Source organism: Eubalaena glacialis, chromosome 12 (genome assembly GCF_028564815.1).
Source record: "Eubalaena glacialis isolate mEubGla1 chromosome 12, mEubGla1.1.hap2.+ XY, whole genome shotgun sequence".
NCBI classification, from domain to species: Eukaryota; Metazoa; Chordata; class Mammalia; order Artiodactyla; family Balaenidae; genus Eubalaena; species Eubalaena glacialis.
The window spans coordinates 30,669,960-30,685,215 of record NC_083727.1 but is presented as its reverse complement, the minus strand read 5'-3'; the positions used below and the strand labels follow the sequence as shown (position 1 = coordinate 30,685,215).

Below are 15,256 nucleotides of genomic sequence, written 5' to 3'. Positions count from 1 at the left end.
ATGCCCAAAGCCTCCAACTCACTCACAACAGGCATTCATTTATGACAATAGTTGCCAACATGGCTTTATTGTTGGTGTGCCGAATACCCAGATGCTTAATCTTATTTCATTCCATGAATTCATTCAGTACATGTTGGTTTAATGACTCCAATATGTAAGTCACTGTACTAAATGCTAGATGCTTTAGGACAGGAAGAAGGTAATATTAAGAACCTTTTCATATATTCTCATGTGAAGTTCTTTATAAGGTAAGTAACTACTTAACAGGTACAGTGGCAAACACTTTCAACAACTCTCTTTTTACTCCTCACGATATTCTAGTATTATCACTTTACTGACTTGGAAAAATAAGTCATTTGCCAAAGACCACAGAGAGAGCTGGAATTGGAACTCAGCTCAGCTGGACCCCACCACTCCATGATATAAAATCTTTCGTGTGTACTGGTTTAGCTTCTGTTCCAGTGTTGGTCTTTCTTTCTTTTTTTTTTTCTTAAGTTAGTTTTTATTGGAGTATAGTTGCTTTACAATGTTGTGTTAGTTTCTGCTGTACAGCAAAATGAGTCAGCTGTACATGTACATATATCCCCTCTTTTTTGGATTTCCTTCCCATTTAGGTCACCACAGTGCATTAAGTAGAGTTCCCTGTGTTATACAGTATGTTCTCTTTAGTTATCTATTTTATACATAGTATCAATAGTGTATATATGTCAATCCCAATCTCCCAATTCCTCCCACCCTCCTCTTCCCCCTTGGTATCCATACATTTGTCCTCTACATCTATGTTTCTATTTCTGCTTTACAAATAAGTTCATCTATAACATTTTTCTAGATTCCACATATATGCATTAATATACGGTATTTGTTTTTCTCTTTCTGACTTACTCCACTCTGTTTGACACTAAGTCCATCCACATCTCTACAAATGACCCAATCTCATTCCTTTTTATGGCTGAGTAATATTCCATTGTATATATGTACCACATCTTCTTTATCCATTCCTCTGTTGATGGACATTAGGTTGCTTCCATGTCCTGGCTATTGTGAATAGTGCTGCAGTGAACATTGGGGTGCATGTGTCTTTTTGAATTATGGTTTTCTCAGGGTATATGCCAAGTAGTGGGATTGCTGGGTCATATGGTAGTTCTATTTTTAGTTTTTTAAGGAACCTCCATACTGTTTTCCATAGTGCCAGCTCTGGTCTTTCAAGTAAGCTTTTTGCAGTTCAACTCAAAGATCTTTCCTATCATTTAATCTGTTCTACATCCCCTTCTTTTTTGACATCTGTTGTGGGTTGAATTGTGTCCCCCCAAAATACAAAGCTTAAAGTCCCAACCTCAGCACCCCATATCAAGACCTTATTTGGAAACAGAATTGTTCTAGATGTAATTAATTAAGATGAGGTCATACTGGCATAGGGTGAGCCCCTAATCTAGTATAATGGTATCCTTATAAAAAGGAAAAAATTTGGACACAGAGACAGATATGTACACAGGGAGAACATCATGTGAAGATTGGAATTATACTGCCACAAGCCAAGGAACACCAAGTTTGCCAGCAAACCTCAGAAAATAAAGAGGAAGGCACGGAACAGATGCCCCCTCACAGCCTTAGAAGTAACCAACGCTGCACATACCTTAATTTCAAACTTCCTGCCTTCAAAACTGTGAGAGGATAACTTTGTTGTTTACGCTACCAGTTTGTGATACTTTGTTAGGGCAGCCCTAGCTAACTAATACATCTACACTTAGATGATTCAGAAACCCAAATTTCTACTGTTCTCTCTTTTTCTAACACTCCAATATTCCCTTTCTCCAATTACTTGACTTTTTAGCACAATAAGGTAGAACCAGTCATACCATTGCCAAATGTGAGGTGCAAAGAGTTATCTTTGAAATCTACAATCTCCCTCCCACATTTGGGCAATCATCCAAATGGCTGAACGGTTAGAAGCATGAGCTTTGAAGGCAATTGGGCTCAAATATCAGTTTCCACATTTACTAGCTGTGTGATCTTGGGCAACTCTCTGAGTTTCTTTCCCTGTTAAAGGGGGCTAACACTACCACTACCACATGGAATTTCAATGATTAAGGGAGAAAATATATGATAATAATTTAGCACATAAACTGGCATGTAGAAAGTACTAAACAAAATTACTTATTATCATTATTGTTTCTAAAACAAACTTTAGAATTTATTTTTCATATGTATTTCAGACACATTTGTATACATTATGTAAGTATTATGATCTGCTGGTATGAGAATGACTCTACCTATTACGTTCTATTTGGTTTGTCTTTCACCTTTGGCAATATCTAAAATTGAGAGGGCGTGACCTTAAAATAGTGAACTAGGAGAATCTATATTAGAGAATCCTTGAATAGTGTGCCCTTTAACTTTATCCCTGAGATTAGAACCAGTTATATAACTAGGACATCAAAACAAAAATGCAGCTCCAGTTCTAAGAAGGGAGGTTTCAAACTGATAGAAAAAGCATGTATTAAGGTGAAATATTAAGGCCCATGATACCTGAGTCTAAAAGGTATTTAATCATTTTTCCCCTATATAAATACGTTGTTTGGCAATGATTATTTTCCCATGTCTTTACCAAATTCCGTGCCTCCTCCTTAAGATTTTTTTTGGGGGGGTGGGTGGGTTAGAAATCTACTAATATGCTTAGCATATTAACTTTTATTAACTTTAGATGAAAAATTTGCTGAAACACTATCACATTTCCTTTCAAAAATACAAACGTGTTAAGGTAAAAAAGACAAGGAGGCATCCATGCCTTTGGCCTTACTCTTTCCTTCACTTAGAATAATTTCTTTCCTTCTACCCTTCCTGTTTGAAATCCTTTCTTTCTCTTTTTTCTGTTTCTTTTTTTTAAGACAGTTTCAAACGCTGCCACAGCCTAAAGGCCTTCTCTTACCTTTCCACTTTGTACATCCCCTGAGGCCTTTAGGTAGTCTCATCTTTGGCTCAAATCTTAATCCCACCACAAACACGAGAGCAGCAGAAATAAACATTCTCATCTTTATAAACTCTGCAGTATTTTTTTTTTTAAAGCAAAAGTTCAATAGTTAAATGAATAAGTAAAGTGAACAACTTTTTAGGATGAGTCATGGATGCAAAGAAGCAGTTTCAACACTTTTAAAATGAAAACTTAAAAGTTAAAAATGAAGGATATTAATTAATTAAAATTCCAGTATATCACTATTCTGGCTAACTCTACCTCACACTCTTACCACGTTACTCATTTTTGCTTTCTTCACAGCACTCACGAATCTAACGTTATCTGTTTGCTTTTGGCTGTTCACTGTATGCACAGTGCTGGCACCTATGAACTGCTTAATTGCTGTCTTGGCGACTTGTCAGAAGAGGAAGTCAAAACACTAGAAAAAGGACGGTACTGATTACATTCGGCTGTATTTCATGTATCTGCGTTGGAAGTGCTGGTAGGGGAATGGCCAATCAATGCAAAATTCAGAATGTTGCTTCCCGGGAAAATGAGAGTTAAAACTGACTTCTCAGGTTGCACTCCTAATTCCGTCAGTCCTGGAAGGCGAAATTAATGCCGGATTTCTCAAAGACTACGTTTTCATCTCTATATTTCCAGACCCTGTCCCTACGTATGGTACATTGCAGGTGTTTCAATGCACCTGTTAAATCCCGATTTGGACGGGGTTACGAATTCAGGGGACAATTTAGTATAAAAAAGAAAAAGAAAACAAACAAACCTTTTTTTAGAACTAACTGTATTAGGAAACCGTAACCAACCACCGGGCGGGCCAGAGGTTCCACTTAACTAACAGTCGCCGGGAAAATGGAATTAGCAATGCGCTCAGAAGTAGCGAGCTTTCGTTGCATGCTCTCTGTTTGAGAGACGCGAGCGCGGGCGAAGATCACCCACAGAATGAAAAATTCATGAACATTCAGAATGACTTAAAAGTGAAGGGAGAGAGTGTGCAGCTCAGGGAGGCCCAGTTAGTGGGGTCGACAGGAAATTACAATTATAGTCTCAGAAAGGGTTAAAACTGGTGTTCCGACTGATCCTGGGCTCCGCGGGCCTTACAAGATCGCGCAGACAGAAAATCTTGGCCCTTCTCACGCTCCGTAGGACGAGTTCTCTGGGCCTCCGCAGGCCACGCCCCCGGCGGGGAATGACGTTGGGAGGCTGCCCGCGTTAGTGCCTGTTGTGCGGTCCAATGACCGCCGAACAGAGTCATGACCGGTCCTGCTAGAAGGCTAGCAGGACCCTTGTCTCAGAACCGCCTCAATCCGGAAACAGAAATTCTCGAGGCCCGGCACTGCCAGAGCCAGCTCTTGCACAGAAGGGAGTGCACATGCGCCTAGGGGTCCTGGGAAACCCTTAAATACCGTCTTGGGGGTACGTTCGGCCTCTTTCCCTGCCGCCGCGGAGCCGCGCGGAGGCGGAGGCGCGGGGTCAGTGGAGGAAAGGGAGGGTGGTGGTTACGGAACGTGGCTCGCTGATTTTTGCCGGGGATTGGTGATGAATATGTGCGCCTAAATTGAATCTTTTCATCAAACACTTTTTTGCTTTTTGTTTTGTAGTGCACTCAAGATTCGGCTCCACCCGTAACCCACCGCCATGGCCGAGGAAGGGTGAGCCCAGGGCCCGGGGTGGTGGTGCGGCCCAGGCGTGGGCTTCGAGCCGGCAGTGCGGGCTCTGGGTCGGCCGTGGCGCCTTAAGCGCGTCTGACCTACGTTGCTGATAACTGCCAAGTGCAAGGCGTTAGATGGTGTGCGGGAACTTAATAATAGCTTAATTTTTTGTGTTGCAGCATTGCTGCTGGAGGTGTAATGGACGTTAATACTGCTCTGCAAGAGGTGCTGAAGACCGCCCTCATCCACGATGGCCTAGCACGTGGAATTCGCGAAGCTGCCAAAGCCTTAGACAAGTACGTGTATCGGTCTCAATACGGTGGGGTGTTGGAACCGGAACAAAACTGCAGCCGAGGGAAGAAAGCGTGAAGTTCATGGTGTTAGCACAAAGGTTCTGAATGGCATCCTTTCTACAGGAAACCTAGGAAAAGGTATCAGAACTCAGATCTCTAATGGCCCACTTAAAGTGTGTGGGATTTGAATGGGGATGAGCACTTGATTCCTAAAGTAAAACTGCAGTGTTTGAATGATGACTTAAATTGTCGGATACCCCTTCACTCCTTTTATGAGTGAAAACTAACAGTCTGACAAACCTGTAGCTTTTGGGCCTAATTTCACTGTTATTTAGGGGATAGGTGGGAACCTTTATTTAGCACTTTGCAAATTAAAACCATTATATTAATGTGGCAGAAACATCTGGTTTTGGTATGAACTTTGTACAGTAGTTCTGGAGATCAGTGTGGATGTGGGATAATTGTAAATTTACTCAGTGAGGTCTCTGGGTGGGTAACATTGGCAAAACAACTGTTAACTATTAGAGCTGAACTTAAATGTCATGAAAGGGTTACTAAGCTAGGTAAATTTAAGTGTATTCAATTTGTAGGTTGTCCAGTTGAATCCAGTGAAAACAGCACTTGTTGGAAAGTTCCTGGTACGAGTCTACTATTTGTACCTTGAAAATACTCTGCAGTATTAAGGGTCTGGGCTAGTAACAGGTAACAACTTAGTAAACTAGTTCCTATATATAAAATTTGAAGTTTTAAGAGTTACTTAAGATGGGGTGATTCTGTAGATGTAGTTAAGGAATATATGCTCGGTGGTAGCTACATCAAACTAAAGATGTGTTCTTCAGTGGCTGTTTATGTTTTGCCAGTGTAGCCAGTGCAAAGATAACTCTTCTAAAGCACAGTAGTGGATTTAGATCTGAATTTTAGCGTCTACTGTTCGATTTGCATTTCAGGCGCCAAGCCCATCTCTGTGTGCTTGCATCCAACTGTGATGAGCCTATGTATGTCAAGTTGGTGGAGGCCCTTTGTGCTGAGCACCAGATCAACCTGATTAAGGTAAAAGTTTCTCATTGAATTTGGTTTTTTGAAAGCCAAATTAGCTTAATGGAAATTGGGCCAGTTAGGGACATGTGTCCACATAAATGCTATCCATAATGATTTTTGTCATGCCAGAGCAAATTTTGTAACGAGCTCTTTGTTTTCTGCAGGTGTGAAAAGCGTCACAAACTTGGCATTCTTGGCTATGCTAAAGCTAGTTCTAGAAACATTTTTATTCCTGCAGAATTAAATGCTAATTTTATGTTGATACAGAACAAAACATAGGTAGGGTGTTGATAGGGGGTCTTGGTGCTGTGTATGATGACAACTGGCTCCCTCTACTGAACTGATATGAGGAAACTGCCATGTCACCCTCTCTGACTACAGCCGCCTTTCATATAATGTACTGTGTTATCAATAGCATGAAAGCCTTGGAGTGTGGTGATCTTTGTTTTTATTCCCCCTGATAGGTTGATGACAACAAGAAACTAGGGGAATGGGTAGGCCTCTGTAAAATTGACAGAGAGGGAAAACCCCGTAAAGTGGTTGGCTGCAGCTGTGTGGTGGTCAAGGTAAGTCGGTACCTGTGTGCGGGGTGAAGGCTGTGCTGGGTAGACGCGCTTCACTGTGAGTTAGGTCAAGAATCTCTTCGAAGCAAAAAATGCGTAATCCTCAGCAGACTTAGAAAAAGCCTTCTGCCTTGCAGGAAAGGGAAATAAGCCAGACAGTGAATCTGCTTACCTGAATGTGTTTCTGCAGAAATTTAGAAAATGCTGGCAAGAGGAAAGCCATGTTACGAGCCTTATAGACATTGAAGTCTTTAAGGTCCCTGAAAATGGCTATAAGACGTTTTAATGGTGGGAAGCATTTTCATGAGATGTGCTGATTTTTTTAAAAGCTGTATTATAACTAGTGCTAACAACTTAGTGGAGTTTCTCAATTTTAGTAAAATCGCATATGTTTTTTTTAGGACTATGGCAAAGAGTCTCAGGCCAAGGATGTCATCGAGGAGTACTTCAAATGCAAGAAATGATCAAATAAAAAAACTGGGCTCTTGTTCCTCATCTCTGGTTTTTTATTTGGGGCAGTAAAGTAAGGTCCCTGTTAATGAAGAACAAAAAATATTCATTGCAAAATAACTGGAAGCATGCTATCTGTCGCCTGGTTCTAAGTGAAAGCCTATTCTCCCAACCAGTAAGTAACTTCAGTGTTGGCAAGTAGAAGAGCCCAAGTAAAGATAGGCTTACAGTGAGGTATTGGTGACAGGGTTTCTTGGGTGTGGACATTTATCACGACTATGACGAGGCCATCCTAGAACCTAGAGAAATGGATTGAGGCTGGTCAAGTGTGGGTGTCAATAATTTAAAATCCTAAAGCTGGATTGGATTTAGGCTGTGGGACACTAGAAGGTACATGAAGTCCAGGTGCGCTTACGCACATGCCCATTAGGGAAGGTCAGAGTGTCTTATTTACCTCAATATTAGGCACAGAAACAAGATGTGCTTCCGTGTATTTCTAGTCCCTCTAGAAACTCAGCAGGGAGAAGTAATGGTGACCCATGTTCTTCAAGCCTGGATCAAGTTGGGTTTGTTTGTATGAGTACGAAATGTTGAGCCAGGTAGGACTAATGGAAGTCTTAAAATTGGAATCCCTCGTAAATTGCCATCTGGGGTACTTTGAGTTTCTTCTCTCCTCTGGTTTGCTTGTCTTATTATACAGTTACAGGGCACATGTGAAGGGAAAATGAATTCAGTTTGCTTTTAATTGTGATTTCTTTATATCACTGTCTACTTAACATTTTGAGTCCCTATGCTGTATTTGGTGCTGTTTGAGTCTGTTGATGCAGTGGAAAAACCATATTTTTGTTTGATCCTTTATGGGAAATTGTGTAATTCAGGCTAGGGAAAACCGTTGGATTACAGCAAAGTGCATTTTCATATTCACCCCTTTTTGAAATTAGGAAGCTAATTTGTGAAGCTAATCTGTTTGCTGAATGTTAGCTCTGATTTGGGATTACATCAGCATTGGTTTTTCGCTATTTCCATATCTGCTGTCAGCTGAGCTACAAAACACACTTAATTGTTTTCTTTTTTTTTTAATTTATATTTATTTTTGGCTGTGTTGGGTCTTCGTTTCTGTGCGAGGGCTTTCTCTAGTTGCGGCAAGTGGGGGCCACTCTTCATCGCGGTGCGCGGGCCTCTCACTGTCGCGGCCTCACTTGTTGCGGAGCACAGGCTCCAGACGCGCAGGCTCAGTAGTTGTGGCTCACGGGCCTAGTTGCTCCGCGGCATGTGGGATCTTCCCAGACCAGGGCTCGAACCCGTGTCCCCTGCATTGGCAGGCGGATTCTCAACCGCTGCGCCACCAGGGAAGCCCTACAAAACACACTTAAAGGAATATTCTACCCTTGATCCTATCTTACTGTAAGTACTACCTGGCTGAGTCCATTGTTGGAAATTCACTCTTAGTGTGTTTTCTGGCTTCTGTCTGCTAGAATGTTATGGTCACCAAGACACTTATGGTCAAACTAGTTTCTTAATGACCTTTTTCTTTTGACCTCTTCCTGACTTTTTAGAAAAATTTATTTGTGGTCTACTTTGGCCTTTGCCATGCTGTCCCTCAGTCCCTTGTTTCTCTCTCTGCCCACCCCTTCTATTGTAATAGTTTCAGAGTTCAGGCTGGTCCTATTTACTTCTCTAAGGCCAGCCTGGGACAGTTTCCACTTTGTCTGTCTTTGATCAGCGCTACACTAACGGTGTGCACTAGACAGCACCCCGTGAAAACCTTCGAGTTTTGTGTGCCTCAAAGTGAATTTTATCTTCCCCTTAAGGTCAGTGCTTTTTGTGAGAGGAAGGGGAAGAGCTATTGACCTGCTAATGTATGCCAAGCTCTGCACCAAGTGTTAACATTTTTTTGTGTTACTTCTGTCGATTTCCCAAGCCAGAGCCCTCAGATGTCCTTTGCTCCTACCTCTGCCTTTTATAGCCTGTAGACTCCAGGTGGCAATGGCCCCAGTTTTTCATCCGCACTGCTCAGTTGCAGTGAAGTGGTGATCCTTTTCTTCATGACTGAATCTATTAGCTCTTTCTGCCTTTGCCTGAAGTACCTTTCTTTTTTGTCTACCTGGCAGTCTTCAAAACCCAGCTCAAAGGAACGTAGCTTTAGCCTTGAAGTTGTGACTTGTCTATAGCTTCTATGGGATTCATGAGGGAGCCCATCCATGCAGAGGTGCCAGGGCAGAAGCAGATGTCTTCATTCTCTTACTGGGGAAAATAATAGTTTGAGGGCATCCCTCATGAGACTCCCCTTTCACTGGGTTGCAAGAAAACGTCCAAGTCAAATCCATTTTCTTTGTTCTTAACTCTTAATACTTTAAAATTTTTGTCTGGTCCTGATTTTATTAAAATTTCTATTATATGTATTTTTGGTAAACCACTTTAAATTCTTTTAAAAATAATCGGGACATCCATAGAAAAATTGTATGTAAAAAGGCTATAGTAGGTTGGTGTCCATTAAAAACAAGAATTTGTCCATCTTAAACTGGATTGTTGAGGCAATGAAAACATAGGCAGAGGTGTTATAAACCCTAGAAATGTGGAAACATCTGTCTTACTGAAGACTAATCTAGCCCTTAAAATGGAGCTTGAATTTTTCTTCATAGATGAGAGTACAAAAAGTTGGGCTCAAGGAATACGTTAAGCACGAGCAAGCTTTGCGTCTTCCTGCCCTCTTCGTAGATAGAGGAGGAAGGAGAGGATATTTAACCAGGGAGGGGAAGTAAGATCACAGCCTTCATTCCAGGCTGAGGGTGGGGCAGGGTGATGGCTCAGTGGGGTAGGGCATTGTCCTCCCAGCTAGGGTCCTCATAAAGCTCAGTCCACAAGGCAATACGGAATTTGCAGGAGTAATTTCTAGCAGGAGCAATGGAGGCATCATGGCTGGGCTAGGCAGGTGCCCAAGAGATGCCACCAGGTTTCCCCAGCCTCCCAGAGAGAAACTGTTGGATGAAGTCTGACTCATTGCGGGTGGCCAGGTGCTGGGGGCAGAGGGGTGGTCACAGTCAAAATTGAAGATTAATTGTACAGAGGGTGATCAGGTATTTAGGGCTTGGGCTACATAAATATTAACACATCAGTGTTCAGAAGGATTGGTGGTACTGGTGCTCCCCAGGCAAAAATCAGTCCTTTTTAAAAAACAGTGGCTTACACTTCAAATGGCATAAGCACACCTAAATTAAAACTTTTATCATATCACAAGTGAGATGTATCAGCCAGTTTTTTTACCCAAAACATACAGGGCCGAGTCGCAGTCTGCTGATGAAAGTTGCATTACAACCTGGCTTTTGCTAGAAAAGGCTTAGAAATGAGGGAGGTGGGTGACCCTAGGAATTATAAAGACATGCACTAAAGGGGCAATCTTTTAAGCTCTCTTAGTTTGTATGAAACATGCCTTAAGAGTGTCGTTTCTTGACATTTCTTGTGCTCCTTGTTCACTGACCACTTTCATCACCGCATTCCTAATTTGTTTTCAGTGGCAAATTGGCTTTGGGAAGGGGATGAACAAGAGTAGAGACAGAAGTGCTTTTATAGGTAGAAGCTGAGTCTCTGGGTTTCCTCCTTAGGAACTAAACTGAGTTGTGAAACGTGAAGGTGGAGACTGGTGGTTATTCTGTGGCCCTAACAACCCGGGAGGTTCTGTTAACCTTGCATTTTCTGATGATAAAGGGTGAGAAAAATTGTAAAGCATCAATTTAGTTAACCCATTCATTGACCAATTACAAATGAAAGAATGGTTATAGCTATAAGTATGCTTACTACAGAACTCTTAACAGGACTTGTTGGTTGAAGGAGGGGAACAATTAGGTAAAATGTGATACATCTACGTAATGGGGTATTACGGTGCCATAAAAATGGACAGAATGGAAGGGTATTTGTCAATGTATTTTTAAAGCAATAGTTAAAGCATGTGCAGTAAGACCACGTTTTGTAAAAAAAAAAAAATATATAAGGGCACGTGCCTTCAGAGAAGAAAGGTTGGAAGGATATACATTAAGGTTTTAATGGTTACTTCTGGAAAGGTGGGTATTTTGGTTTTCCTTTTGCTTTTCTTTTTTCTTTAATATGTATTGCTTTTGTAGTAAGAAAACATTCTTAATTAAAGAAATGAAAGAATGGTACAAGATAGTCTTGGGGTTAATTTTAAGTAGCATTAATATAAAACTTTAAAATTTTTGAATGTTTTGTGAACATGTGAATTTATTTACTTGTCTAGTAAAAAAGCACTTGGGTACAACAGGTCAGCTTTAAAAGACTGAGTTCAGACCTAACCAGCAGAGGGCAGTAAGAAGCTAGTGTCAGAGGGACCTATCAGTAAAAGACGTGGAGATAAGCATAGACTACAGCAGGCTCCCCTTAGGAAGAGATTTCTTCTCCCATTCCTTGAAAATTGTTGGGCTTTAGTTTACTATTTCTGGTTGCTCTTGCTCTGTGTCTTGATACTGTAGAATCCACACTCCCCAGCTGGTGAGGTCAATTCAACTTGTGCTTTGGGAGGTTGTCAGTAGAGGTGACTAGTTATTTTATATACAATTAAGAAATAGAGACTACAACATATTCCTAGAGGAAAAGGTTTTGCTCTGTGATAGTGGATTGTATGTTCTTGTTAGGCCCCTTTCTCTTCCACTAAATGAGAATTTGTCTGAAGCTACCTGAAGACTGAAAGGTTTCAGAGCAGGCCTATTCTGGAAAAATGGGCATAATTTGGAGAGCATCAAGGCAACAGCCATACTCTGGAGATTATAATCCACAGTATAACTCCATGGAAGCGCTGACTTTGTTCTGTGCTGCATCTCTGGTGCCTCGGGTAGTGCTTGGTGTAATAGGCACTCTTATAATCTGTTGGATGAATAGATTTGACCTGCCTATTTGTTTAGTCATAATTTGTGGGTTTCCTTCTCAGGCTTAAACTCCGCAGCCTCTTTGACACTTTAATTTCTCATGTTCCTTTTTTTCTGGCAACAAAAGTGAATCTCTCAAGCTTGGCCTCTTCTAGACTAGAATGGTGCCACGTTGTCTCAACTTCCCGTCCCTCCAGCTCTACTCTAGGGAGCAGGGTAGAGAAACGTATCCTATCACAATATGGGGCACACAGCTCTAAGAGTCTGAAAAAATTTTAAAAGCCATTATGAGACTTGGGAACAGTAAAAAGCACATGAATTCAGGGAAACTTTTTTTACACTGCAGTAATTTCTTTTTGAAGCTTGTTTATCCAGACACATGCCAACAGCACAGTATTGTATGAGTGATGTGAACTAAACCTTACACAAATGTATTTGGCTTTTTATTTTTTCCTTCTTTCAACTCAACTGCTCCCAAACTAAAATTTACAAACAGATACAAAAATCCTGTTTGTACCTGGTTGGCTTGTTAGAGAAATATGGGGTAAAAGACCTGTGATATTTCACAGTGCTGCCACCAGGTTAAAAGGAGCAAAATGCACATAAATAAATACGAGATCCGTAAGGGGAAAATAAAGTATTAACATACAAAATGCTGTAAATTAAAAATCCTGGCTTTTTTTAGATTTGATGCTTGCATATACTTGGTGAGTTCCAGGGCTCAGCAGATGTTTTGCTAAATGGGTGCATGTTGTGTCTTGCTGGGAGGTATTTACCCACACATACATCATAAAGTGTTGCAGTTACACCAGTATTTCAGGAGGGAGTACATGTGTAATTTTTAAGCAGAAATAAAACCTTTTCTAACCCCACCCACAAGCTAGGGTTTTGAAATAAAATTATCCAGTTCAAAATTTTATATTCCAATTTTCTGTCATGTAAACAGTCTAGAAATTATATTTTCAAATAAACATGAAAATGATAATGTGGATGATATTAACATGCAGAAGCAAAGTTCAGAGCCCTACGTGGAGAGGAAACAGTTTATGTGAAATTTTTTAGGTTTTAAAATAACTTATCAAGGCATAAAAATTATACTTGTTACCTTTATTGTTGCCTAGTGTTGTCCTGTGAAGTGAGGCTCATTCAAAGTGTTGCAGGTTGCATTGCTGCCATGTGGAGTCTTGGGTAATAGACTGCAGGGCAGATGGAGGTTTAGCTAACATTCAGTTACAGTTTGAAACTTTCCTTTTGGGTGGTAGTAAAAATAAAACAGGTAAGAAATGAGCTGCTCTTCAAAGAAACTTCTGTGTTTTGGTAAAACTGCTGAGGGTGATTCTCCTGTCAGAGCCGTGTAACAGTGGGCAGCAACAGTTTCCTCAATGAAGCAGAAACCTTGCCTGCCTGATAAATCCCAGGACCGTCCAGGGCGAAATAACCATTTGCAAGTAAGAGTACAGATTATTTGTGGCAAGTGAAGGCAACATTTTAAAAGCAAGCTGTATTTCTGAGGGGTTGGGGAGAGAAGAAGAGAGAAAGATGGGAGAGGAGTGGGGGAAGGAGAGGGACGAGACAGGGAGAGAGATGGAAAGAGGGAGATGTGGGGAGGGGAGGAGGGGAGGGAGAGATGACGTGTTCAGTTTCTCAAAGTAGTATAAAGGATTTATTCTACACAATTTTTCAGTTAGAAAATGTGAACATTCACCTTTGATTTTGGAAGGTCGGCATTCACTTAACATTGTAAATCAGTCAAAAATAAGTATAATTGAGTTGAATATTAGCTGACCAGTTATCTTTTATTGCATTGGGTAGAACCCCAGTAGTTATTTTCTTTGGTGAGTCTCAACTGAAATGGTATATTAATCAAGTGAAAGTGCTCGTAATCATTGCCAGTCCCCAGACTTGTACTTGTGTGTTGAAATTTTTTCTCAGCAGCAAAGTAAAATATTTTTCCCTACTTATATAGTTTAACTCTGTCTTCCTAGTAAGGCATTCACATTTAGAAATTAAGAGCCAGTTTGGATAAGAGATGCAAACTCTTATTTAAGGGAGAAGATACATTTAATAAGATTTATATTGCTTTATGTAAACTAGAAAGTAAACAACAGAAGCAAAATCTCCCCAACATATAAACAATATGTAACAAAAACAAATCCCCTATGTAGAGTTGAGTGGAAGAGCATGTAAACTTGCTTTAACCCTGTAATTCTATGATTCCTTGATTTCTGCTTTGATACTTTGATAATGAAAGGTAAGCAGTTGTGCAAAAGAAATACAGCTATTTTAACATTTTGCACTCCTATGCGATTCCCAAACTGCTTCATGTTGTTTATTTTTTGGCCGCACCGCGGGGCATGGAGAACTTCCCTGACCAGGGATCGAACCCACACCCCCGTCCCTCAACCTGCTTCATGTTTTTTTTTTTTTTTTTTAAATTAATTAATTTTATTTTTGGCTGTGTTGGGTCTTTGTTGCTGAGAAGACAGAGCCCCCACACCCCAGGATATGCTCCAAGCAGACTTGGACATGTGGGTAAACTGATTATAGGATTTGTCATTTTGTTGAAGATTAAAATATTCTATATTTAATGTGTGGAAGGAATATACTTTGTAAATTGATATGGGTGTATTGGTAAAGAATATCAGGGATGAGGACTTAAAGATACTGTGAGTCCAGAAACACTTTTTAGTGCATGAAAAATAAGCTAACAAGGACAATTTATTGGCTTCCACAGGAGGCGTGTACAGATGTGGAAGAATGTTTATACAAAGCCAAAATACACAAGCATCATCTCCCACAGGCTGTCATTTGCACTGTGCACTTTGAGTTTGTGCAGTGTTTTCCTGATCTGTACTTGTTCCATTAATTTAGGCCACCAACAGTGATGTAGAACGATGAAGTCTCCAGAACTAGGGATCTACCACAGAACCCTTGTTGGGCCCCTAATACACAGGTGAACTAGCAGATCCGAGGATATGTTTTTAAAGAGAAGGGAAGACAAGGGGAGCCATTTGTCCATAAGAGCGTGATTTGAAGAAAACCTGTCTCAAAGTGAATAATGGGTGTATTTTACAAAAGATTGCAGCTAGTTCTTTGCCTTGCCATTAAAGTTAATAAATTAATGTTAATTTTCAGAAGCAGTTATAAATAACTTTAAAGAAGGAGTTATCTATAGTTGGTTGGTAGGGGAATTGGGCTTAAAAATAATCCTGGATTAGGTATCCATTCTATAGTGTTGGCAGAGAAGAACCTGCTTCTTAAAGATCTCTTTAGGATGAGTGAGCGTAAGATGCGGATTCTCATCCTAGACTACAATGCAGTTCCTATCCACAAAAATCTGGGGAAGACAATTGCGTTAACACACCAGTGTTATTGATTTATAGTTGATTCCAAGAGCAGAAGAAAAATACTTTTT

At 40.6% G+C, this 15,256-nt stretch overlaps 2 protein-coding genes and 3 non-coding genes across 5 annotated transcripts in view; 4 read left to right on the top strand and 1 right to left on the bottom strand.

Moving 5' to 3' along the window:
* The window catches only part of SLC18B1 (solute carrier family 18 member B1), a 45,243-nt gene extending 42,256 nt beyond the window's left edge, over positions 1–2,987 (bottom strand). Inside the window, exon 1 of the mRNA XM_061206849.1 lies at positions 2,927–2,987. Coding sequence (XP_061062832.1) covers positions 2,927–2,969 — 43 coding nt within the window. The 5' untranslated portion in view covers positions 2,970–2,987. The remainder of the gene's footprint in view (positions 1–2,926) is intronic.
* Positions 2,988–4,402: 1,415 nt separating this feature from the next.
* LOC133102009 (small ribosomal subunit protein eS12) lies at positions 4,403–7,009 on the top strand. The gene is made up of 6 exons (XM_061206914.1): positions 4,403–4,440; positions 4,570–4,620; positions 4,800–4,916; positions 5,861–5,963; positions 6,416–6,517; positions 6,916–7,009. The coding sequence occupies exons 2-6, from the start codon at positions 4,607–4,609 to the stop codon at positions 6,976–6,978; spliced, it is 399 nt and encodes a 132-aa protein (XP_061062897.1). The 5' UTR covers positions 4,403–4,440; positions 4,570–4,606; the 3' UTR covers positions 6,979–7,009.
* LOC133102725 (small nucleolar RNA SNORD101) lies at positions 5,141–5,213 on the top strand. Its single transcript, XR_009703071.1, has one exon. It is a non-coding gene; the product is annotated as a small nucleolar RNA SNORD101 (small nucleolar RNA).
* Positions 6,257–6,333, top strand: LOC133102732 (small nucleolar RNA SNORD100). Its single transcript, XR_009703078.1, has one exon. It is a non-coding gene; the product is annotated as a small nucleolar RNA SNORD100 (small nucleolar RNA).
* Positions 6,663–6,792, top strand: LOC133102730 (small nucleolar RNA SNORA33). The gene has a single exon (XR_009703077.1). It is a non-coding gene; the product is annotated as a small nucleolar RNA SNORA33 (small nucleolar RNA).
* Positions 7,010–15,256: the final 8,247 nt, after the last annotated feature.

Excerpts from the sequence above, each read along its gene's own strand:
- LOC133102009 (XM_061206914.1), top strand. Across the intron at positions 4,917-5,860 it reads GCTGCCAAAGCCTTAGACAA|GCGCCAAGCCCATCTCTGTG; the intron begins GTACGTGTATCG and ends TTTGCATTTCAG. Across the intron at positions 5,964-6,415 it reads ACCAGATCAACCTGATTAAG|GTTGATGACAACAAGAAACT; the intron begins GTAAAAGTTTCT and ends TCCCCCTGATAG.